This window comes from Arvicola amphibius, chromosome 5, assembly GCF_903992535.2.
Source record: "Arvicola amphibius chromosome 5, mArvAmp1.2, whole genome shotgun sequence".
Classification (NCBI taxonomy): domain Eukaryota; kingdom Metazoa; phylum Chordata; class Mammalia; order Rodentia; family Cricetidae; genus Arvicola; species Arvicola amphibius.
The window spans coordinates 47,062,824-47,089,181 of NC_052051.1; the positions used below are offsets into that span (position 1 = coordinate 47,062,824).

General features: G+C 39.7%; 1 protein-coding gene across 1 annotated transcript in view; it reads left to right on the forward strand.

Annotated features, from left to right (window-relative positions):
- Anapc1 (anaphase promoting complex subunit 1) overlaps positions 1 to 26,358 on the forward strand; it is a 77,281-nt gene that overhangs the window by 25,409 nt on the left and 25,514 nt on the right. The window contains 13 exon segments of the mRNA XM_042055054.1: positions 775 to 849; positions 1,919 to 2,187; positions 3,047 to 3,138; positions 4,053 to 4,201; positions 7,904 to 7,982; positions 8,599 to 8,635; positions 8,726 to 8,796; positions 10,519 to 10,697; positions 13,209 to 13,423; positions 16,286 to 16,404; positions 18,725 to 18,996; positions 19,914 to 20,148; positions 24,071 to 24,162. Coding sequence (XP_041910988.1) covers positions 775 to 849; positions 1,919 to 2,187; positions 3,047 to 3,138; positions 4,053 to 4,201; positions 7,904 to 7,982; positions 8,599 to 8,635; positions 8,726 to 8,796; positions 10,519 to 10,697; positions 13,209 to 13,423; positions 16,286 to 16,404; positions 18,725 to 18,996; positions 19,914 to 20,148; positions 24,071 to 24,162 — 1,884 coding nt within the window.

The following is a 26,358-nucleotide window of genomic DNA, read 5'->3' on the forward strand; positions in this document are numbered from 1 at the left end:
GAGTTGTATACCGCTGTCTTGCAGAGTAGTTAGTGAACTAGCTCATCCCACATTTTTCATGTGGTAGGAAGGATTAATGCCCACCCTTTTGTAAAGAAAGTTATGGTTCACTGTCTTCCATGTTGCAAATAGCTGTAATTGAGAAGAAAATCCCTTTAAAACAAACAAACAAAAAAACCAGATGAATCGTAGTATATGCTAAACTGGTGCTGAACTATACTCAGCAACTCTGGCCGCAGTCTCTTTAAGTAACTATGTTTGCAGTTCCACCTAACTTGAAAGTCAGTTCTCAAGGCCATGTTACTTTGATACATTAAACTTATGTCATGTTTTTTAGATCAAAGCTTGGGACAAAATGGTCCTCAGTAGCCAGCAGAGTTCATGGTGCTTATTTTCTCTTTGTCCAGATTTTATTTTTTCTTTCCATTTTCTTAACATGGCAGAGAGTGCTACTGACTCTCTCTCTTATGACTTAGGTGATATTTCGTGTTCTTTTGTTTGGATATAATTTGTGTCATTAGAGAAGTAGGGGAGAAAAACAAATGACCATTACTGTTCCTACATGCCCAGGCCCTGTACTGAATGCTTTACACACACAGTTTAGCTCCGTGGTGACTAAGAAGAGATTGGCGCCGCATGTGCTGGTGAAGAGAAGAGTGTTAGTAACTGTCTTCCGTTTCTCTAATTCGCAGAACTGACACCTGAACCCTTAAACTGGCTGCTTAACAGTAATAGTGTCATGATTTTGTATTCTGCTTTGTGGTTGTTTTTCAGTTCGACTTTGAAGGATCACTTTCCCCAGTCATTGCACCCAAAAAAGCGAGGCCTTCTGATACTGGATCCGATGATGTAAGCATTGTTATTTCTTGCTAATGTTACTGATTTGTGGAGCCTTGTACAGATGTCCCATGTCTGATATTCCTATTAATTGTCAGTTTTTCCAGTATCTTTTGCTTTTTTTTATTTTACTTCTGAGTATATTGTTTTGAAGAATAAAATCTGTTACATTTTCAGTCATTTATTTAATTTTGTCTTTGATCAGCATACAAAAATTAGTATAAATGTATATGTTTTTACATGATTTCAGTGTAGACTTGTGGATATTTATTGGTAATTGATCAACTATTTGCCAGCATTTACCCTTTTTTTGTTTTATATTTTTGCTTTTTCAAGACAGGGTTTCTCTGTGTATTCCTGACTGTCCTGGAACTTGCTCTGTAGATGGAGTTTAAGGCTGGCCTTAAACTCAGAGATTCTCCTGCCTCTCCCTCTCAAGTGCTGGGATTAAAGGCATGTGCCATTATCACCCAGCAGCATTTACCCTTTTATGTAGCATTTCTCTGATTTACACTTAAATCCCTCAGATTCCATGGCATATTCTAAAGTGGTCCAGAGCACAGAACCTTTCCATATTGTCTCTTTGTGTTATTTGTAATCAACCCTTCCCCCTTTATCTTTAATCAGGTACTGACTTGAATTCTTTGACCATTTGTTAGTTGTGTCTGTCGTAGATGAGATAGTCTGTATTCTGTACGTAAGGTTTCTGTCCTTCAGCAGAATGTACTGAAGATGATCCAGGTGATGGAAGTATCAGTTGTGTGTTCTTTTTATTACCAAGTGGTATGACTCTGTTGTCATTTGCTTTGCCCTCCTGTCAGACAGTAGACTGTTTCCAGGTGCTTTCTTTTGTGTTTTAATGAAGGTGCCTATGGAGTTCAGAGATACCAGATCCCCTGTAGTTGAAGTTACAAGTGGTTGTGAACGACCTGCTGTGGGTGCTGGGAACCAAACTCGGGTCCTTTGCCAAAGTAGTATGTACTCTTAGCTGCTGGACATGTGCAGCCCCTTGCAGTTATTTTAAAATGACATTTCCAACCAGCACTATGTAAGTAATTATTGTCCTTTTTATTTATCTTAGGACTGGGAATACTTACTGAATTCAGACTACCATCACAACGTTGAGTCTCATCTTCTGAACAAATCTTTATGTTTGACTACTTTGGAAAGTTCAAGGGTGAAAGAAGAAGATTTTTCGCAGAACCTTAGTCTGGATTCTTCAACTCTTCTCTTTCCTCACATCCCTGTGATTTTCTTTGTTCTTCACCTTGTCTATGAAGAGCTCAAGTTGAATACTCTAATGGGAGAAGGAATTTGTTCCCTTGTTGACCTGCTTGTTCAGTTAGCAAGGTAGATGTTGTTAGGACACTGCATTAGGTCCTCAGAGGGCTTGCTTTCTGTGATACGTAGAGGAGCCTCGTTAGAAAAACTCCAGTCTCCCCGTCTCAGTTCAAGTTGGTATTTCAGCCTCTTGATTGAGATGATAGCACATTCTCTGACTTCGGTGATCCTGAGGATTCTGAAATACTTTTGAAACTTGGCATGTTTATTTGCTGATTCATCCCCTCATGACAGATCATTTTCATCACAAATGCCGTTTTGTATTTAATTAATTTAATTTTCAAACTCGGATTATGGCTTTCAGAAAATACATAGCACCTGCCCCTATAGCTATGGTTGATCTAAAACTTTAGATGCTCCTGCCTCATCCTTTCAAATTTTAGGATTTCCAGATGTGTGCCACCATGTCCTATATTTTCCAGACATATATTATTTATTCTTCAAAACTTGTAGGCAGGAGTAGTGGCATATGCCCATAATCCTAGTGCTTGGAAGACTGGTGGAAATACTGTGTCCGAGAGAAGCTATTCTATCTGAGGGAGGAAAAGCAAAACAACACAAAAAAATTAAGAAGCCTCAGAGTGACTTAGATAATGTGTCTTTGTTTTCTGGAAGAAAATACTGTGGTCTGTAGAGATTACTTGCTGGAGATCACACAGCCAGTAAACAACAGGAAGGAGCAAAATCATGCTCTTTCTCTAGTTAGACCTTAATGAAGTTTGTCTAGACAGATGCTTGCATGTGTGACACCAGATACACATGAAAATACTCTAGATCTGAAAGCTTTCTCATGAACATGCTTTTTAAGTTGAAAAGTTAGCTGGTGGGGGCTGCTGTAACACCTTTGTGTATGCTCTAACTGTTATAGGGACTTAAAATTAGAGGCTTACATGGATCATTACTACAGAGATTACCCAACTCTAGTCAGAACTACTGGACAAGTGTGTACGATTGATCAAGGTGAGTGTTGACACCCCTGCAGGTCTTCTGAGTAGTGGATAGGTGTTTGTTGTGTCTCGAGAAGAGCAGAGGATAGATGTCTTTTTAGCCAGGCGGTTTTGAATTGGTAGCATTTGATCTCTGAGTTGAAGTAAGCTATAACTTATTTAGTGTGTAGTTAAAACTTTACCTATTCCAAAGCTTAAACAGCTTCTGGTGTCATAAACGCTGTAAGCTTGACCTGTGCTGTTCAGTAGAGGCCAGTGGCTATATATTTACTAAACTTTAATTACTGTAAAAGTTTAGTTCCTCAGTGCACTAGCCACATTTAAGATACCCAGTAGCCATATAGGGCTAGTGGTTACCATTTATCCCTCTCTCCACTGCTTTAGTCTAGGCTTGACCTGAAGGGACTCAAAGAGCAGAGCTTAGTCTTTTGTGTTCCTTTGTTTTCTCACCTTTATAGAGCTAGGCAAAAAAAAAATTCTTTAAAAACTATTTTTTAAAATTTACTTTTATATGTATTTTGTGTGTGTGACGGTGCATACATGTATGAGAATGGGTGTGCATGTGCCATTACATATGTGTGGAATTTAGAGAACAACTTTTTGGAGTCAGTTCTTGCCTTCCACCATGTAGGACCCAGGGATCAAACTCAGGTTATCAAGCTTGGTGGCACGTACCTTTTACTGAGCCTTCTGTTCAACTCTTGGTATATGGTTTGTAAATGACATTGCTGAATTTCTACTTATAATGGAGTAAAATAGAAATAATTTAAATTTATAAATAATCAGCTATTTACTGTGACAAAAATATTTATTTTGGATAATAATTGAAAATATAATTCTTATAATTTGAAAGGATAAGTACTTTGACCCTCTTTCTTTTTGTCTTATATATTTGTGTGCCTTTCTAAACATTTATGTATTCTAAAGGTCAAACGGGATTTCTTCATCATCCCTCGTTTTTTACGTCTGAGCCGCCAAGTATTTATCAGTGGGTGAGTTCTTGTCTGAAGGGCGAAGGAATGCCACCCTATCCTTACCTCCCCGGGGTCTGCGAAAGGAGCAGGCTCGTGGTCTTGGTATGTATCTGAAGTATTTTCTCACTTAGTTTTATTTTTCTTTAAATTGTTATATATAGAACAAACAGCATGCACATGTACGCACATAAAGTAAAATTAGTGTTTCTCTCCCCCTATAGTGTTCTATAAATTTCAACAGATGAATAGTTTCATGATTACCATTTTAATTAGAATATTGAATGTTTGTAGCACCTCTTTCCAAAATTACTCTTTTGAGATTTACCCAAGTTGTCACCCGTGCTACCAGATCCTGGCTTCTGTTGCTGACAATCCACTGCATTGCTGCCCCTGTAGTTGGCTTATGTGATAGCTGGGTTGGTTCTAGGTTTTAGCAATTATAAATAGAGATACTCTAAAGGTCACACACAGACTTTAATGTCAACATAAGTTTTCATTTCCATAGGGTGAGTACAGAGGATTGGGATTGATGGCTATATGCTAAGTATATACCTGTCTTTACAGAAATTGCCAACTGCTTTCCCGAGTATCTGTTCCATATTGCCTCCAGCAGTGTTAAGAGAGGTTGCCTTGAATTCTTGTCAGTTATTTGATACTTGTTTTTCCTTCTTGGTTTTTGTCAATCTTGTTGCTCTGTAGTCTGTCTTACTGTGCTTTTTAATTGCATTTCCTAGTGACTATGATTTGTTTAGAGGTTTCTGCTGAGTAGTTTTTGTCAAAATGTGATTTGCTGCTGCTGTCTTCTCCTTTGACTTTGTGTTGTTGTTCTGCCAAGAAAGCCTTTCTCGTTTTTTTCACGTAGCATCTTACCATGTCGACCAAGGTGGTCTTGAACTGGTGATCTTGCCTCAGCATCCCGACTGCTATGGTCCTAGGGCAACACTACTCTTTGGCTGGCTAGCTCTTTGAACACTGGCTGTTGACATGACCGTCCCTTTTTTGCATTTGTGCTTTTGTCGGGTCTGTTGACCACTTCTTTTCCAGGTTTGGACTTTGGGGAAACCTGGTTCATTGATCTATGTGGTCTCCACTTTGTCTTGTTTGTGGTAGTTTCATAGTAAACCTTAAATTTGGTTTGTGGTACTCTTCTTTCCATTATTATTCTCTTTAGAAGTTGTCTTAACAGTTTTATAGCCTTTGCCTATTTAATAATTAGTTGACCTATTGTTATTGAAAGTCCTGCTGAAATATTTTTCAAAGAAATGTATTTTTAGAATGTTGTTCATCTTGAATAGTTAATACAAACCTCAAACTTGCATATAGAACCAAAGGGTATTATTAAAGTTGAGTTCCTTGGTATATATGCTTCTGTTTCTTGATGATGAGGCAGTATAGGCCTGTTAGGGATCTTTCCAGAAATACAAGAGATTTCTACTGCTTTTATCCCCTCTTATCAAAGTTAGAAATCTGTAAACATTCTTTCTTCTTGCCCTTCTCTGTTTTGTTCTGTTCTTCTTCGTGTTGAACAGGGCTTTCTCAGTCTTCCATGGCTCTAGGTAGGCAGTTCTGTGGTTTTTTCCCCCCTTAATTCACATATGTAATCATCACCACCATCTTTTCTCTAAATTTTTTTCATTACCCCATCTTAGTTGCTGTGATTAAACATCTGAGAAAAGCAACTTAGGGGAAGAAGGGCTTATTTCTCACAAATCCAGCTTTAGTCCAATACTGAGCAGAGGTCAAGGTGGCAGGAAATTGCAGCAGCTAGTCAGTCACATCATATCCACAGTCAAGAGCAGAAGCCAGTGAATGCTGCCTAAGTCCTTAGTTTATGCTCTCATTCTGTATGGTCTGGGATCCTCTGCCTATGAAATGGTTCCACTGAAAATTACATCAGTTAACATAATCAAGGTAATTCCTCAGGCATTCTCAGAGGCTATCCTTAATCTCAACAATTACAAGTATGCCCAAAGGGCTTGCCTCCTAGGCGTTTAGTTGTCTGTAATGTAGTCTGGCATGGACCGTGCACCATTAAACAGTAATTTTATATTCCTCTTCCCTTTTAGCCCTGGTAACTTCTGTCCTGTGAATTTGCCAAATTTATGTATGTCTTATTGTAATACTGCTATAGGTCTTTGGGGTTTTGAGTAATTTATGTAGATTATGGGTGAAGTGATTGCCCTGCAAGTATGGCTAGTTTGGATCCTCAGAATCTATGTAATGTTTGATGCCATGATATACATCTGTAATCTCAGAGTGCCTCCAGGGAAATGGGAGGCAGAGATGGGAGGATTCCTCAGAAGCTTGCAGGCCCTGATTTACACAGCAGTGACTAATAGCCCCTGCCTGGGAGGCTGGAGACATGGCCCAGTGGTTAAGATCTTTTGGCTCCTCTTCTAGAGAACCCATCACTAAAAGACCCCTGCCACAAACAAGAGCCAGCATATGAGTTTGTCCTCTGGCCTTCATATGTGTCCTGTGCTACGCACATGTCCATACTCACATATGAGCACTCAACAGAAATATGCATGCACACATGCACGAAACATACATCATACAGAAATAATTTTTATGTGCATGATCTTAATTAATTTGAACTGGTTTTCAATTTTTTTGGTATTGTTTTTGAGTCAATTTCTAAACGAACTGAAGGCTAAACGAGATTTTTGGATAGCTACTACTGTTAGGTATTGTTAGGATATGACTAGGTATCTGTAAGGATAACTAAAAACATGGTTGAGTATTGAGCAGCTGAAACTTTGACTTTGCTTGTGGTAATAAAAGAATGCTCCAAATTTTTAAAAATTTTAACATATATTTACCATAACTCAAAGCAAGTTTATTCTCTGTATGAAATATATTGGCTGCACAAAGACCTGTGTGTAAAGGCATGAATCAATTTTCTTGTAACTGGTGCATGCTGGGAATAACCTGTGTTTCCCTTAATTTAAAAAGGTTTTTTTGAAATCATTAATTTTATTTAGCTTGTGTGGGTGTTTTGCTTGCAAGTATACGTACTGTGCACCATGTGCAATGCAGTGCCCATGGAGGCTAGAAGAAGACATTGGCTCCCAGGAACTGGATTTATAGATAGTTGAGAGGCATCATGTAGGTGCTGGGAATTGAACCTGGGTCTCCTGGAAGAGCAACCAGTGATCTTAATCACTGAGCCATCTCTTCAGTCCATGTTCATAAATTCCTGAGTAGATGTTCTAAGTTGGCATCTTTGTAATAGATACTACTCAGCAGTGAAGAGGAACAAGCTAGTGATTGTGGCATAAAGAAGATAAATCTCATGCCTGTGCTATGTTGTAAAATAGTACTGGAAAGACTGCTGTGCCACCCCATATACATCTTGTAGGACAGATGGGCTAGGGGGCAGGAGAGCAGGCGAGTTATTTCTAACGTTTGTGTAGAAGGGTTGCTGACAGAACACAAGGGGTGTGTGAGGTTTGATGCAGCTTTTCTGTATTGAGAGTGATAGTAGTCACGTGGTTATATGTTGTCCAGCCTTGTAGTGTTGGACACCTAAATGCACGAGTCTCCTTTATGCTTTCCTTTCTTCCTTCACTTCAGTTAAGAGCAGGTTCATCTGGGTGTGGGATCACATTCCTTGTTATCCCAGCACTGGGGAGTCAAAGGCAGGAGGGTCAGTAGTTCAAGGCCAGCCTCAGATCTATGGGACGTTTGATGTCACTCTGGGCTACATGACAGCCTCTTTCATAACCAAAAATAACCAAAACAACTGAAAATTAAAAGTAAAACAACAACAAAAACAAGTAACAGATTTTTTTTCCTCTTCAGAGCATTGCACTCTACATCCTTGGTGATGAGAGTTGTGTTTCTGATGAAGCCTCGCAGTATTTATCCAGAGTAACTCTAAGTAAGTTGTAAAGTTGTGTTTCTTTCTTTTTTTAAAAAATATTTTTTATGGTTTATTTAACTTTTATTTTAAGTGCATTGGTGTGAGGGTGTCAGATCCCCTGCAACTGGATCTTCAGACAGTTCTGAGCTGCCATGTGGGTGCTGGGAATTGAACTCAGGTCCTCTGGAAGAGCAGTCAGTGCTCTTAACCACTGAGCCATCTCTCCAGCCCCTAAAGTTGTGTTTCTGATGAAGCCTTGCAGTATTTATCCAAAGTAACCTAGAGTAAGTTGTTACAATGTTTGGGTATCCCAAGTAGAATGTTAAAATTTTCATTAGTGCTTGTTTTAGAGACCCATCTTATTATTTATAATATTGTTCAGTCTACAACCACAACTGAATTTCAGATTCCAGGTTACTTAAAACCTGACACACCTGGCTGCTGTTCTCAGTGTGGCTATATAGGACTATGCTAGTCTAAAGGAAATGGCTGTCTGTTGCAGCTTGCCACAGTACTATGTGATTTTTTTATTTTGAAGGAGTTTTTGGTTAATGAATTTTTATCTACAAATATCTTCTGTATGTTATTTGCCAGAATGTCTATCAAAATAAAGTTTCCATCTGTTGCCTTTCAGCCCCCCAAAAGTCACAAGCAGAACAGGAAGAAAACAGGTAATTTGTTTGCGATTGTGCTTTCATATGTAAAATTGGTAGCAATGTTAGATGTTTGTGTTTAATGTTGTTTTATTTTATTCTCGGTAGGTTTACTTTCCGGCATTCTGCTTCAGTTTCTAGTCTAGCAGAAAGATTGGTTGTCTGGATGACTGATGTAGGTAAGAGCTGCTTTGTCATCTTGGGACTGTGTTGTCATGACTTCCCTACTCTCCCTGGGCTGGAGAAGCATGAGGAGAGAGGCGAGGCTCTGATGTCTGTAAAGGCTGAAGATTGAGCGTCCACAACTTCCTGTAGTAGAGTAGATGGGGCATCAGCCTTTTATACCTTAAGGCATTAGAAATCTTTATTTTCATTCCCTGTGGATCGGTTGAGGCAATAGCTCTGGCTCTGTAAATTGGTCTCAGAATGACAAACTTTAGTTAATGTACATCTAAATCTGAAGCCATTCTGAGACTTTATACTTAGATATCAGAAATGGGCACTTTGGCATCATTTAAGGTCAATTGTGTAAGCCCTTCAGAGTGCTCTCAAATGCACTGTGATGAATGAATGCTCAGCTAACAAGAAGGGATGAAAATTCTTTGTTTCTTGCTCCAAATGCCCTTGCTTCTGGGTTTAAAAATGTAGTAAAATTATTTGTTTTTACAAAAAACTGGGAAAAAACAACAACAACCAAAAGCAAAGTTACCCATGCTAGAAGTGGTGGCACATGCCTTTAATCACAGCAGTCAGGAGACAGAGGCAGACAGATCTCTCTGAGCTTGAGGCCAGCCTTGTCTACAGAGTGAATTCCAGGCTAACTAGGATTCTGTTCCTTGCGGGGGAAAAAGTTACTGAAATGAGTATATGACAAAAATTGAGACCTCTCCAAATTTAGTATCTTAAATAGTACTTCAGTGATGTCTCAGGTGTTTCTTGTTAATTTACCCAGAATATGTTCTCAATGAAGGTTTTCAGTTCTTTCTGTGTGGCTTGTTAGAAAATAACAATAGTAGTCTTACAGTATACATATAGGATGAGTAAATGAAAAATATTAGATGAATTCTGTTCATTATATAATATTTAATAAAAGTTATTTCTATATAAGGAAATATTTTTACTTCAATAATTGATGAACTTTTATATCTTGAATAATGGATAATATTGTGAAGTTTAGAATGTTTCTAGAAAAGAAATAGAATAGAAATTTGAATGGTCTGAGCATTACAAGTATTTTAAATAAAAATATATTGAATATTATATGACTATATTCATACAGAAGAGTGTGTAAAATGTGAATATAGAGGATAGTAATAAATTTGGTTTTTGGTCACCTGCCTTTAAAACAGAATGTGACCAGTGCAGCTATTACTCTCCTGGCTGCTGCCACTCACCTACCTATATATGACCTTTGCCTTGCTTTTCTTCATTAGTCATCTTTATATTTTGCTTAGGAATGTATGTTTGAGTGTTTTGTGTATCTACATACAAGTACCACATTCACCTGGGCTGATTCATATAGTTTTAAGTCTTTTATTGAAGACAGACAGTGGGACTTGCCTTACTCTCCTTTCTAGTCACCATAATGAAACAAAGTTCCTACTTGATATTTTTATTATTCTATCTTGGTGCACATGTGCACAGTGTTTTTTTTTGTGACCAGAGGGGTGGAGATATCTTTTCTTGCCAACTCCCAGAGTAATGGTACCAGTTTACAGCATTGTTAGTTATGTAGTTATGGTGAGAATTACTGCTGTTTCCTGTCCTTGTCTCTCTCCCCCCCCCCCCCCCCCCCCCCCCCCCGTACTGGTGGACTTCAGTGTTTGTTGACTCACTAGTTTGAGGATGATCAGGGAAGTGGCAGATCTAACCGACAGTCTCTTCCTTTGTTTTCCTTCAAGGTTTCACTTTAAGAGATTTGGAGACTCTTCCCTTTGGAATTGCTCTTCCCATCAGGGATGCAATCTATCACTGTCGGGAGCAGCCTGATTCAGACTGGTCAGAAGCTGTCTGCCTCTTGATTGGACGGCAGGATCTTTCCAAGCAGGCTTGTGAAGGAAACTTACCCAGAGGCAAATCTGTGAGTATCAACACAGGAAGTTCAGTTTAGCGTCAGATGAAGTCAGAGTGGAACTGCCTTCTATTCTCTCTCTTTTTTTTTTTTTTTTTTTTTTTAAGACAGGGTTTCTCTGTAGCTTTGGAGCCTGTCCTGGAACTAGCTCTTGTAGACCAGGCTAGTCTCAAACTCACAGAGATCTGCCTGCCTCTGCCTCCCGAGTGCTGGGATTAAAGGTGTGCGCCACCACCGCCCGGCTCTCTTTGTACCTTTACATTATGGTGACTGTGTTTACAGTGTGCCTTTTGTAAGTCAGATGAAGTTTATAATTGAACACGGGAGCTGTGGACTTAGTGACTGCCCTGTCTTGCGTGTACCTTTCTCTGCCCAGAGTCAGGACAGGTACAGAGTCAGCAAGCCACTGGCCATGCCTGTTCAGCTACTTATTCCTGTGGAAGCAGCTGTTAACTACGTGGGAAAACTGAGAGCCTCTGTACCCTCAGTTTGGCTGACTTTAATAATAATTGTGTTCTCATTCATATTTTTTAAGAGATTGGATTTCTTGAATTTAGCCTTTTAAATAGGTATAAATATATTTGCACAATCCCTGAGTAACAGGAAGATTGAAGCCTGAGGAAGAATATGTTCTCCACTAGGGTTAGTTATTTAGGTGCCTTAAAGACTCTCCTTCTTTACACCCGTTTCAGAGTGGGTTCTAAGAAGCCTAGAAATTAGCATTTTTTGTTTGTTTGTTTTTGAGACAGGATCTCCCTGTAGACCAGGCTGACAGGCATAGGGCTCACAGAGATCTGTGTGACATCTCTGAGCAAACCGTGGGAACCAGGCTTGTTCTGTTAGCCTGTGAGCCAGCACATTGTCGTCGGTGTGCTGTAACTGTGGCTGAGTCACACTGGCTCTCCTAACCCAGCAGTTGCCTGCCTCGGACTTGAGCTAGAATCAGTTCCCACGGGAGTCTAATCTCAAATTTGTGTATAAATCGCAACTTTAGTTGACTTTGTATTTGTCCTGTTTTAACTATAAATCCATTCTTATTTTCATGACCAAGAAAATCCAGGTGTGGTAATACATTGCTTGTAATCAGAACTTGGAAGACTGAGCCAGGAGAGTCACCATGAGTTCTGAACTACATAGTGAGTCCCTGTCCCAAACACATACATGCACACAAAGATCTTTGGCATTTAGATTTCTTTTGCTTCTGGGAGCCTTCAGCTCATAAACACTAGAAATATTAATCTATAAATTATTTAAATGGCAGCCTAGGCAAGTTTGTCTAAATTTTGTTTCTTCAGTTATTTGAGGCTAAATTTCAACTTGATTCTGCTGTTTGGGTTTATGTTCTCTAGCTAAGTTATCCATTAGAATACAGTTATATATTGTCTAATGATGGCATACATTCTGAGAAATGTGTCCTTAGGCAATTCTGATGTGCAAGCACAACAGTGTTTGTAGCTGGGTCACTAGACATAGATCCTATCTTAGGGAAGCACTGTCATGTGTGTGTGCTCTTGAAGGAAGTGCTGTGTAGAGCATGGTTATAGTTTGTTTTTGATAGTTATTCCATAGGAACCAAAGTAAGTTTTTATCTGGTTTTATATATGTGTGTGTGTGTGTGTGTGTGTGTGTGTGTGTATACACATATATACACATACATATACATATGTATGTATATGTATATATATGTACATATGTATGTATGTGTATGTATGTATACACACACATATACACACACACACACACACACACACACACACACACACACCATTTTTTTCCCAGGCTAGCTTTGTTTCCTCCACACTAATAAGAAAACTCTAGCATTTTAAATAGGATCTAATCTTTTATTGGAGCGTAGAACTTTGCTTGAGAGGAGATGGAGTGTCCATGCAGTGCACATCGTGTTGTAGTCAGACTGAAGCACGGGGCTGGGAAGCCCTGCGAGAGAGCACAGGTGAGGTTCGCAGGATAGGTTCCCTTTCTAAAAGGTGTGTAGAAATGGAAAGTGAAAACCAGTCACACTCCCAAGTCTTTTGCTGCTTCGGTCAGCCTTTGCTGGTGTGTCCTTCCAGGTTTTATTCCTCTGCTTCTGTTAATGTTGAAGTAGGCGTCAGTCCTGCACTAATAGTGAGTTCCTCATCTTCTGTTTGGAGTAACTGGCTTCCCTGAAGAAAAAAAAATAGCAGATGGATTGTTTTAGTAGATTCAACTCCCTGATTATAACTCTAAATATAAACTCATTTCTTCACTTTAATAAAGAATGACTCCAGTGCAGTACTCTAAGAAGATTTGTAGGAACTACATACTTATGTAGGCTTAGGGTGATAATGGGATCAGGAGGGTGTGACCAGTTTGGGTGACATAATGCTCTCCCAGTACCGAAGAGCTGAGCTTGTATGACAGTATTGAGTGACTTCAGGAAGCCTACCTCTAGTGTAGAGTTGTGTTCCATTAACCTGTTTGCCCTCTCAGTCTAGACACGCAACTGCCTTTCAGATCACTGCAATAGAGTCTGTTATGCAGGTGCTCTCATCAGATGTGTCTTCAGGAACCGAGGCTGAGGAGGAAGACGATGGTATGAATGACTTGAATCATGAGGTTATGTCATTAATATGGAGTGAAGATCTACGGGTGCAGGATGTGCGAAGACTGCTTCAGAGTGCACAGCCTGTCCGTGTCAATGTGGTGCAGTACCCGGAACTCAGTGACCATGAGTTCATTGAAGAGAAAGAAAACAGGTAAAATGGCTCATCTCTTGTCCAGTGTGTTACACTTGAGACTAGTTTGTTTGTTTGTTTTCCTTTAATATTTTAACTTTTCTTTTTTTAAACATTTATTTGTATTTGTGTGGTATGTATGCACTGCAGTGAGTATGTGGAGGCCAGAGGAGTTGGTTGGTTCTTTCCTTCTACTAGGCTTTAGGAGAATCCAGCTCAGACCATTTGGCTCAGTGGCAAGTGCCTTTTCTCACTAAACCATCTTACTAGTTTGGTGGTTAGTTTTAAATGTTAACTTGCTATAATCTAGAATTACCCAGGAAGAGAATTTAATTTGAGAAATTACTTAGATCAGGTTGGTGTGGGGGTGACTGTCTTGCTTGTTGATTGAGCTAGGAGGACCAACCTTGACTGGGCAGTACAGTTTCATTGGCTGAGCCCTGGACTGGCTAGGAATGAAGAGAGCTACCTGAGCAAGAGGCAGACTACTGAGCAGTATGGGTGTATTCTCTCTCCTGCTCTTGCTTGTGGCTATGATGTGGATCAGACTCTGCACTGTGACTTCCTTTTCTATAATGAACTGTAACCTGGGGTTTTAAGACAAATAAACTCTTTCCTATCAAAGATTGCTTTTGGTCAAGGTCGTTTATCACAGCCATAGAAATTAAACTATAATACTTACCTAATTTTTTTGTTGTTGTTTGTTTTTGCATTTAGGATACTTAAAAGCTAAAGCAAAGCAACTTAGTTGAAGTTAAAAAAATCTACCTTTTATTTTAATTTTATATCTAACCTCAGTAAGTCATGTATGTTTTAAAATATTTTTGGTTTTTGAGGATATAATTATAACCTCCTCCTCATGAAATATAACAGCATACTTCAGAAAAGGCCAATCTAAGACAGTCAGAGAATTTGTCAGTGAAGCATACACTGGACCTGTGTCGTAATTCAGGAGGAGATTTTGAGGTACTTGTTTGCTAATTTTTAGTGTGGTTTAAACTCACACCAGTTGTATTGGTTACTTTTTTGTTGCTGTGAAGAACTCTTTGACATAACTTAGGAGCTTAGTTTCAGGAGGTGTGAGGCAGGTGCTGTACTGGCTCCATCTGTGGAGATAGGAGTGTTAAGTGACTGACTCTGCTCTCCTTCTGCTTTTCTTTATTCTCGTCCTCCCCTGGTGTCAAACTTACTTAATTGCTTAGCTGACCTTGATGTCACTCTAGCACAGGCAGAGCTTGTACTGGGGCTCCTGATTTGAGGAGCTGGAATTACAGGTGTGTGCACCAGCCTAGCTTCTCTTTCTTAGATGGTTTCAAGGGCAGCCATCACTCATGCTTTGCTACAGTCTACCAAAAATCCTAATTTCTCTCTATTTCCTCACCACATGGACTCATGTTAGGACTTGAAATTGAGGATAGAGCACATAGTTAGGAGTGGGGGATCTTGTAGTAAGGCTTAGCACCATTCCTGGATGAACGTGGATAAATTACTTAACCTGTTATTCTTTGAGTTGCCTCAGCTGTAATAGACACGAGTGTAACAGTTATACCTCATCAGTTGTTGGCATCAGGTCAGTTCTTTTACATAACACTTAAAATATTTCATAGTGCATAGAAAAGCTCATTCTAGTCAGCCATTATTAACAGTGTGTTGATTCTTTTTTCTCTCTAGTCTTTTAGTATAGTGGTTTTAAACTTTGCTAATGCTGTAATCCTTTAATACAATTCTTCATGTTGTAGTGACTCCCAACCATAGTTATTTTTGTTGCTATTTCATAACTAATTTTGCTATTGTTATGAATTGTAATGTAAATATTTGATATGCAGCTGGTTGTAGGTGAGCCCTGTGAAAGGGGTTATGACCCACAGGTTGAGAACCACTTGTTTTATTATATCTGAAATCAGAATGTATCTTTTGGTCAGTCGATGGTAGTCTAATTGGAGGTCTTTTCTTGATGCTTGATGGGATTGTTAAGCATCCTGTTAGTGGTGTCATGCATCCAGGGGCTACAGCATTGGTGCTATTGCTTTATTTTATGACTTTTGCAAGTGGAATTGGATTATATATAAAGCTTTTACTAAAACATTCTGTGGGACCCAGCTTCATGGATTTCAATTTCCTGCCTGTTCCAAGGAATGTTAGGACATTGGAATGTTAGGATCCGCTGCAATGAGCTAGAGAAGCAGCGCATTTATGTAATTAGGGGAAACCAGCCTAGTGAATATTTTTGTCTGCAGAGTGTCAGCCCTGTGTTAGCCTCTGAAGGGACTTTCTTTAATCTCAAATGCAATGTTTAAAAACTTTTCTTAAGTAGGAATGCCTCCTTCCAAATTTTCTGTTAGTTTTTGTCTCAGGGGCCTATATAGAGTAAATTCAGTGTAGAAACAAGCATGGGGTGTTAGTTTTCCAGTGTGAGCAACAGAAGCCATTTTAACTGAGCATACCTGGTGTGTAGATCTGGTGACTCTTTCCTTTGTGTACAACACACAGAGGCAGTGGTGTTTTTGAGGCAGTGTTGGTATAAAGAATGAGGAGGATTTGTGTGTACTGATGCAGCTCAACTGAAACTAACACTAAGAGGAACCACCCAATAATGTACTTTCCTTAGACCAGGTTAGCATCAGTCAGAGTAGAATGTAGTTAGTTGTGTTTTCTACCTCAGGAGATTGGGTCTCATTTAAAGCAAATAAGGCAATGTGTGTCTGCTTCAGCATCCTGAAGATGTAAGAGTTGTGAGAGGAATTTCTCACCCTCCCATGTCTGGAGCGGAGGTGCTTTGTGAGGACTTGATTGTGTATCTTAGTCCCTCTTGAATAATTACCGCCTAGAGTCCAACTATGAACTCTCTTAACAGTTTGTGTGTTGTTTTGTATTTTATTATAGACTGCTCCAGTTGTGTCAGCGAACTATGGCCCTTCCAGTAGGACGAGGAATGTTTACCTTGTTTTCATATCATCCTGTTCCAACAGAGCCATTGCCTATTCCTAAATTAAATTTGACAGGTATGCTTTTTTTTTTTTTTTTTTTTTTTTTTTTGAGACAGAGTTTCTCTAGCTTTGGAGCCTGTCCTGGAAATAGCACTTGTATACCAGACTGGTCTCAAACTCACAGGGATCTGCCTGCCTCTGCTTCCCGAGTGCTGGGATTAAAGGCGTGTGCCACTACTGCCTGCTGACCAGTGGGGTTCTTTTGTATTATTTTTGTTAAAACCAAAGCAGTGCTTCTGTGCTCTCATTGATTTTAAGCATTAATAGCACTATAGTGGTTATTGATGCTCATATAGCAAATTGTATTATTTAATTTTCTCTTGGTTATGGCAAAATACTATGTCAAGCAACTTAGGGGAAGAGTCACTTTGACTCATGGTTTATAGGGATACAGTCCATGATTGCAAGGAAAACATGACAGGAACAACTATGGACTGGAGCTTCCTCAAATTCAAACAATTAGGAAACACACAGGAGGGGCTATAAGCCTCAAGACTAGCTTTCAGTGGCTCATTTCCTTCAATACTTTCCATACCTCACCAAATACCACCATCTTCTGGAATAGTGCCACTAGCTGGAAGCCTTTAGTAGATGGAATATCAGCTATTACTAATTTTGTGTTTTATTGTGATTATTTTTAAAAATAAAAAAGTTCAGAGAGTTGTTGATAAAGGCAAAACAATTTAGGACTGGGTGTGGTGGTGCCTGCCTTTAATCCCAGCACTTAGGAGATAGAGTTCCAGCCGGGTTACACAGTAAGATCCTGTTTGTTTTGTTTTGTTTTTAAATGTGAGACTTGAATTTTAAATAATCTTCAAGTCTATTTGTACAATATTTAGGTTGTCTTGAGACACGCATTCTTCTTTGTGGCTGGAGGATACAAATCAGCCACTATTCATCTACTCAGAATTTGTTTTCAGTGATGTTTTAGACATCTTTAAAATGGTGTTTTCAAAGTTCTAAAGATTTCGGTAGCTTTGTACAATAATCAGTATTTATTTTGAATGTCTGTTATGTTGTCATCTTGGCACAGCGGACATCACATCAGTCTCAAAATGTCCACTGATGAATTAAACTAACATAAACCATTCATAATACAAAGGTATGGTCATGTCTGTGTATACAATATGTATCAAAACTCAAAGGAATTAGAAAAATCCAGATTGAACTTAAAACATCACAAACATTTAATTTATATCTCTCAGACCATCACAGTAGAGAATGTTCCTTTCTGATTCACTAGGTACTTCTCTGTAAACAGACACTTTCTGTTTTGACACATTGTCTTGCTATGTAGCTCAGGCTAACCTCAAAATTTCTATCCTCCTGACTTGGCCTCTTAAATGTCAGGATTAGCATTTTAAATGAAACTGTTGTATATGTGTGTACATGTGTGTGCATGTGTCGGTGCCTGTGGAAGTGGTAGATCCCCTGTAGCTGTAGTTACAGGTGGGTGTGTCACCTGACGTAGATGCTGGGAACCAAACTCTAGGTCTTCTTAAAGAACAGGAAGTGGTCCTGACAGTGCAACCATCTCTCCAGCTCCACATTTGGCATTTTTAATATCTAACATGTTGTTAGGTATTTACAGATATCTGTGTGCTGAGGCATAGACATATGAATCAGTTAGGGCATATTTCTGAAGGTCCTTGTCTCTTTAAATTTACTTTGCTTTCATCTGTTGGAATTTGTTATTCCTGTAGTTAAACTGTGATGCTGATCTCCATTTAGTTTCATTGTGCCTCCCTGCAGTTGCAAATACTTACTGCAGAACAGTGAGAACCCGGACCAGATAATCAGTTATTTTATTGTGTGTTAGCAAAATGGACTCTGAAGTATTATAAACTGTACGGTTTGTTTGTTGGTTTTGGAGACAGAGTTATGTAACCCTGAACCCTGACTGACCTGGATTGTATGTAGACCATGTTGGATTCCAATTCACAGAGTTTCACCTGCCTTTGCTCTGGGGTCCTGGGATTACATGACCATGGTAATTACATATTACCATGCCCAGCTGATGTATGTATGCATGCGTGTGTGTTTGTGTGTGTGTGTGTGTATAATGTGTATGTATGTGTCTCATGTGTGAGAAGGAGTCCAAAGGGGTTAGAAGAGGCATTGGATTTCCAGGGAACAGAGTTACAAAGGGTTGTGGGCAGCCATATAGGTGCTGGTAACTGAACCTGGGTCCTCTGCTAGAGAAACAAGTGCTCTTAACGGTGGAGCAAACTCTCCAACCCCCAATAGGGTTTTGAATGCAATAAAGGCAACCTTATTTCAAAGACCTGAGTTTTAATTTTGTAAATGTTCTTAATTCACTTCTTTCTCTACTTAGGGCGAGCCCCTCCACGAAACACAACTGTAGATCTTAATAGTGGGAACATCGATGTGCCTCCCAATATGACAAGCTGGGCCAGCTTCCATAATGGTGTGGCTGCTGGCCTGAAGATAGCCCCTGCCTCCCAGATAGACTCAGCTTGGATTGTTTACAACAAGCCAAAGCATGCGGAGTTAGCCAATGAGTACGCTGGATTTCTCATGGCCCTGGGTCTGAATGGGCATCTTACCAAGCTGGCTACTCTCAATATCCATGACTACTTAACTAAGGTGAGAACCTGTCATCCCATGCCTGGCATTGTGCAACACATATCTGCTGCCCTGCCTCCTAATTGTTAACTTGCCCTGTTTCATTCCTGCGCCTCTAAGTATGTTCATCTCGTAGCAGGAAGCAGTCTTCCTAAAGTGTAAATCAGTGTATGGCCCTTGCTCAGAACCATTTACTCAGTCCCCCATTGCTGTCTGCTTCTGGGGCCTGTGTGGTCCTGCTCACTTCTCCAGCCATTGTACTGCTTTTCCATTGTTTTTCCTTTGAGTGTCCCACTTTCTGCCACTTTTCTGGCTAATATGTTCAGGTTCTTTAGAGATATCTAATAATTCTCTAGCTCCTCCTAATAAAAAATTATTAGTCTCCTTTAAATAGTCTCCTATACTCTGTATTTGTAAACCAATTTTAATTGTAGGTTTTTGTGTTTTTAATTTAGCATGTTTTCCCCCATTAGAACACTATAAGAGCTGGTACCACATGTGTTTAGTTTGCCACTATACTCAGTGCCTGCCATGTAAAGATGCTTATTGAAAGAGGCAGGCGTTATTTTATCTAAAACTATTGTGGGGCTGGGGAGATGGCTTAATAAAGTGCTTACCATGCAAATATGGAGACTTGAGTTTGGTTCTCAACACTCACACAACAAAGCCAGCTGTGGTGGAGCATTTTGCAGTTGTGGTGCTGGGAGGTGAAGCAAAGGGCACTTGGGGTCTGGCTGGTGGCCAGCCACCTGAGTGTGAGTCTTAGGTGCCTGAGAGACTGTGCTTCAAGAACTAAGATGGACGGCTTCCAGGAAACAACATCCAAAGTCAATCTCTGGCTTCTGAAAAATTAATGATACACACACACACACACACAATTTTAAGAAAGCCATATTTGTTGTGGTAGTGTCTGAGCTTTATTTTGTTTGCTTTCGTAGGGCCATGAAATGACAAGCATTGGATTGCTGCTTGGTGTTTCTGCTGCAAAACTTGGCACCATGGACATGTCAATTACCCGGCTTCTTAGCATTCATGTTCCTGCTCTCCTACCCCCAACATCCACAGAGCTTGATGTGCCTCACAATGTCCAAGTGGCTGCAGTGGTTGGCATTGGCCTTGTTTATCAGGGCACAGCTCACAGACATACTGCCGAGGTCCTCTTGGCTGAAATAGGTATGCAGTCAATATTGCTTAATCTTTACAGTGTACATTTTCACTCAAACATATACCCATAGAAAATAATAAATTTTGAAAATTAAGGAAAACAAAGAGTAGCTTTTATTAGTACAGAATGACCAGATACTTATTTAAAAGAAAAAAAAGTAAAACTGAACAAATAATGTAGCCAGGGCTTCTGTTGCTGTGTAGGTGGTAAGCCTGGATTGGCAAACTCACTGCTGAGCTTGGGGGACACGTGAGTATGTTGTTCATCTCACACAAGGCAGTGGCTAGCAGTGATCTTCACTTCAGACTAGGTTGTTGTGGTTCCTAATGGCACATTGTTTTCTTCTGTTGGATAAAAACACTCGAAAAATAACCAAGTGATTTGTCTCTTTCTTGTGCTCACCTCATACCTTTCAGTTTCCTTTTAATCACTGGTGAAATGTAAAGGATTTACATCTTAATGTAAATGCTATACAATTTTTACACTTGTATTGTTTAGGGAATAATGATGGAAGTCTCTGTGTTCAGTGCAGATAAAACTTAAAAAATATTTTTGGTGTGTGGTTGGTTGAGTCCATGGGTACAGAACCTATAGATAATGAGACCACTGTATACCACTGTATATGTAAGTTTAACTTATAAGTTAATGAATTAACAATGATGTTAAGTTGGGAGCATCACCCTAGTCCTTGGCATCCATCCCAGCCCCCTGGTCTGGGAGTTGGGTTGGTCTGGACTCCAAATCCCAGCATGCCCCTCCCATAGGGTATTTAAGTGGGTTCTCAGAGGAGGAATACGTGGTCCTGGGTTTTACATGTGCTTCCCAGTTTTCTGTCTCCCCTGCCATGCTCTTGGCCACCTGAGAATGCTGCATTTAATAAAACATGGGCATTTTAATTTGGTTTAATTTGATTTTTTTTTTTTTTGGCACCCACAGAGCAGCTTGTTTTAGGATTTTTCCTAATATATGGAGGTTCCACTGAGATTTAGAATAGGTAGGATGGATTATGATGCTTAAGTGAAATAGGGCATTTTTTTTATTTCTAGAATTTGGCACTTAATATTTTCAGAACAGTGTTGGCTGCCAGTAGGGAAAGCATGGAAAGTAACTTTTGAGGTTTCTGAACTAGAGTGTGTTAGTGAGGATGCATTATCCTTTAGCATGATAGCATCACATAACTGTTGCCGCCACACTTCTACATAACGAACGACAGTTAAATTGGCCTGCTGGTTCTGCTTTAGGCTGCAGATCTGTAGTTTGGTTACTCTGGTTCTGTTTCACCTCTTCTAGGAGCCAGGCTAGAGGGTGTGTTTTCTCTTGTGATGTGTATGTAGGAGACTTGCTAACAAAAGTTTTAGTCCGTTGCTGTTGTGCCAGCCAAAGTCATGTCACTTTGGGCAGATCCACCCAAAAGCCATTTCATGAGGTGGATGTACCACAGGACAGTGAAGATAATGGCTGCGACTTTGATCTGCCATAGTGATAGAAATGATTCACAAAATTGAAACATTCCTATACCAAAATATAAAGTCGCATTAATTATGGGTCTGAAAAAAGTACCCAGAAGGTCCCTAGCACTGCTGTTTAGAGCTTGTTCATCTAGAACAGTGGTTCTCAGCCTTTCACAGGGGTTGCCTAAGACCATTGGAAAACACAAATACATTTTTTAAAGGTTTTTTTATTTAGTATGTATATAGTGTTCTGCCTGCATGTGTCCCTGCAGATCAGAAGATGCACCAGATCTCATTTATAGGTGGTTGTGAGCCACCATGTAATTGCTGGGAATTGAACTCAGGACCTCTAGAAGGAGCAGTCAGTGCTCTTAACCTCTGAACCATCACTCCAGCTCAGCCATCTCTCCAACCACACAGATACATTTATAACAGTAGCAAAATTACAGTTATGAAGTAGCAATGAAAATAATGTTATTGCTGGTAGTCATCATGACATGAGGAACTGTATTAAAGGGACACAGCAGTAGGCAGGTTGAGAAACCAGTAAGCTAGAGGATAAGTAAATGCTGCTGTACCACAGTCTGTCTGTAGTGATGAGGCGAGCAGGCCTGCTTTTCGTCCCACCCAGCTCCCACACAGCTAGCTTTACACCCGAAATAACAGCACACAAATTGTATTCATTTAAAACTGCCTGGCCCGTTATCTGTAGCCTCTTACTGGCTAACTCTCACATCTTGACTAACCCATTTCTAATAATCTATGTAGCACCACAAGGTGGCTTACTGGGAAAGACTCAGCATGTCTGACCTGGAGGCTGACTTCATGGTGACTGTCTAACTTTCCTTCTTCCCAGCATTCTGTTCTGTCTACTCCACCTATCTAAATCCTGCCCTATCAAAAAGCCAAGGCAGTTTCTTTATTAACCAATGAGAGTCCTCCGTCATCTGTCTAGTGATGGGAACACTGTCGCCCAGCCGTAGCCCACCTCTTTCCTATTCTGCATGCAAGGTTTCATCATTGATCCGTATGCACATGGTATTTATATTCTGCCTTTGAAAATGCTTCATTGTCATAAGTATCTTTTAAAATTAATACTGTGTATCTTATGAAGTTTTCTAAAATACTTAATTGTTAGAACTCTCTTTTTGCTTTAAAATTGTTTTAGTTTGTTTTATGTGTGGATGTTTGGCCTGTGTGTGTCTGTGTAACATGTGCAGTGCTCACGAAGGCCAGAAATAGGGTGTTTGATATCTTGGAGCTGGAATTACAGACAATTGTTAGCTGTTGCCATGTGGGTGCTGGGAATCAAACCTGGGTCCTCGGGAAGAGCACAAGTGCTCTTAACCACTGAGTCATCTCTCCAGCTCCCTCCACCCCCTTTATTTTTAAGGTAGGGTCTCAGCCCAGGCTGGCCTAGAACTGCTTCCTCCACCTCCCAAGTGCTGGGATTATAGCATGTGCCATCTTTTCCAGCTACTTTCAGAAGCTGTTTTTATCTCTTTGCTAGCATACATAAGTATTATACTGATTACCTTCATGTAATTTTTCTCTTTTGAATGTCATCCTCCCCCCACCCCGGAGAATAATTCCAGAAGGATAAACTTCTTTCTTAAGGGAGAGGTCTTTATACATAACACACTCGTTTTCTGAAGCAGCAGGTTTCAACCTTCCTGATGCTGCGGCCCTTTACTACAGTTCCTTATGTTCTGGTGACCCCAACCATAAAATTATTTCATTGCTACTTCATAATTTTGCTACTGTTATGAATCGTAATGTAAGTATCTGATATGCACCGGATGAAAACTGATGCCCTAAAGCAGAGAGTTAGTAGAATGCAGTGCATTTAAAAGTATGAATTTTTATCATAAGCACGTACACATGATATTATATAAAATCAAATAAAATCTAGAAACAGTTTTTAACTTAAAAGCATAAAGTAAGTGCATATTTTATTTATTATTAGTATTTGAACATTTTAAATCACATCTGATGAATATACTTGAAAATAATAAAAATCAGATTAAAATGGTTTTAATTTACTTTTTGGTGAAAACAGTTTTTTTTTAAAAGAGTAATTGTCTGCTTTCTAAAGTGTTGTTGGGGTGAGCTCCAGTGTGGGAGGACAGCAGTTTGCTGGAGTTGCTCTCCCACCATGCGTGTCCTGGAAATGGCACTCGGATTGTCAGGCTCAGCAGCACTGAGCCTTCTGGCCTGCCCAAAGTAATTGTCTCTTTCAAAACTATAATTCTTACTTCTTGGCAACTTTCTGGTAAAATCCAAGTTTTCACAGTATTTGAAAGTCATTGCTGATAGAAGCTTTGATAGGTACATTTAAGAACCTTTGGGAACTTGAGATCAGCTGTTAAATTGGATGCTCTTTGGACAATGTCTTTATCTTAAGCATTTGGTCTCTAGAACTTTTACAAGTTGGGATTTGTAATAGGCTGGCTTGACCTGTGTTCTCTGCCTTCCATAGGGCGCCCCCCTGGTCCGGAAATGGAATATTGCACTGACAGAGAGTCCTACTCTTTAGCTGCTGGCCTGGCCCTGGGTATGGTTTGCTTGGGGGTGAGTAGTCTGTCTTCCCTGCTTTTACCCAGTGCATCTGTGGACTGAAAGGAACAGCCTTAACACTTAGCTCTGAATGCCACTCTGCTATCCTGTCGTGTCACCCAGAGCCCAGTCTTTTCTTCTTTCTGGATTATTTTCCCAAAGTTTGCAGTGGAGAAAAATTATAGTGAAGTGAGACGTTAAGATTTCTTGTCCTTGACTTCTATGTGTTTATAGTTAAACTATGATATTTCTCTTTCATTTTTATTTTATGTGTATGAATGCTTTGCTTGCACATATGTCTGTTCACCCTTTATGGGCAATGCCTACAGAGGCCAGAAAATGGCATTGGATCCCCCTGGAACTAGAGTTGCAGATAGCTACCATGTTTGTGCTTGGTATTGAATCCAGGTTCTCTGGAAGAGTAGCTAGTGCTCTTTACCACTGAACCATCTTTCCACCTCTGAAATTTCTTGAAAAACGTTCAAGAGCTAATAAGATAAAGAATGGTAAATCACTCTGGAAGAAAATAGGTCTGGAGAGATAGCTCAGTGGATAAGAATGCTTGGTATAAGCATGAAAACTTGAGTTTGGATTTCAGTACACACTGAGAATGATAGAGTAGGATACCCAGCATCCTCCTGTTGTCCCTGTGCATTCTTATACACAAGTACCCGTACATGTTTGTATGTGTACCTACACACACATGCAAATGCACCACACTCAGACACATATGCTTATTCACACAAATATAATGATCACTCTTTTTCTCTCTACACATACATTAGTAGAAAAATAGTGAAAATATTTATGATTAGAAGCCTTAATGTCATATTCACTAGCCATAGCCCTAATCTTTTTTTGATTCTCTGTTAATCAGTATATTACAGTTGCCATAGCAGCTCTTGCTTTGCAGTGTCAAGTTAATTCATCTCTAACTCCATCCAAGAGATGTCTACAAAACTACCAAAAACATTCCATGTAATTACTGTTTTTTACTTGGAATTTGATTGCCTTGAAAACCCACCAATGTCATGTTCTAGTCAAACTAAATGATATTCAAAATGTAGTAGTGGAACATGTTGCTTCTTATGTGTATTCTAAAAATCTGTCATTGTTGCCCATGTGTTTTCTCTTCACATCTGATGTGGGAGCTAAAGAGGCAGGTGGTACTATGTAAAAAGCTGTGAATTGGGACTGGAAATTTGGTTCAGACATGGTGAATGTGATTATTTAACTACATTACTGTCTGTTGGTTAAGCAACCCCATGACTGTTGAGCAGAACTGCTGTGTGTGACATTCAGCCCTGCCATTTAGTAGCTAGGTGTTGTAGGGAGGCTGCTTGGTTGTTTGGCCTCCCCAGCAGCTTAGACCCAGAATAATCACATAGAAATGATATTATTTAAATCACTGGTTGGCCCATTAGCTCTAGCTTCTTATTGGCTTACTCTTACATCTTAATTTAACCCATTTCCATTAATCTGTGTATCTCCACGTCGCTGTGGCTTACCCGCTAAAGTTCTGGCATCTGTCTCCGGCAGGGCTACATGGCTTCTCCTTTACTCCACCTTCTTTCTCCCAGCATTCTGTTTAGTTTTCCCCGCCTACTTCTGTTCTGCCCTGCTGTGCTATAGGCTCAAAGCAGTTCTTTATTAATCAATGGTAATTATAACATACAGAGGGGAATCCCACATCAGCTAGGTAGGTAACCTTGGGCTGGGTTCAGTTGCACCTCCCTCTCCTCATTATAAATGGGATTCTCACTAGTAGCTATTCGGTAGTGTCCTTGCTTTGTTCTGTTGCTGTGATTAAAAAACTGACCAAATCTCCTTAGGGGAGGACAGATTTATTTCTGCTTACATTTCTATTCTGGGCAGGAACTCAAGTCAGAAACCCAAAGCAGATACCATGGAGGACTCTGATTGTTTGCTCACTTTCTGACTTGCTTTTAGGCTCATGCTTAACTACTTCTGTTTTACAACCCAGGACCACTTGCCTAGGAATCGTACCTTCCACTTTGGCTGAGGCTTCCTACAGCAATTAATAATCAAGGCAATCCAGTCTCATCTAGACAATTCCTCCGTTGAGGCTTTTCTCTCAGGTGTATCAAGTTAACAAGCAAAACTAACTAGGACAAACAGGCTGCTGAATTGAGTTAATTCATTTTAAATACAACAAAATTGAGCATGATACTGAGTAAGCATTTATTAAGT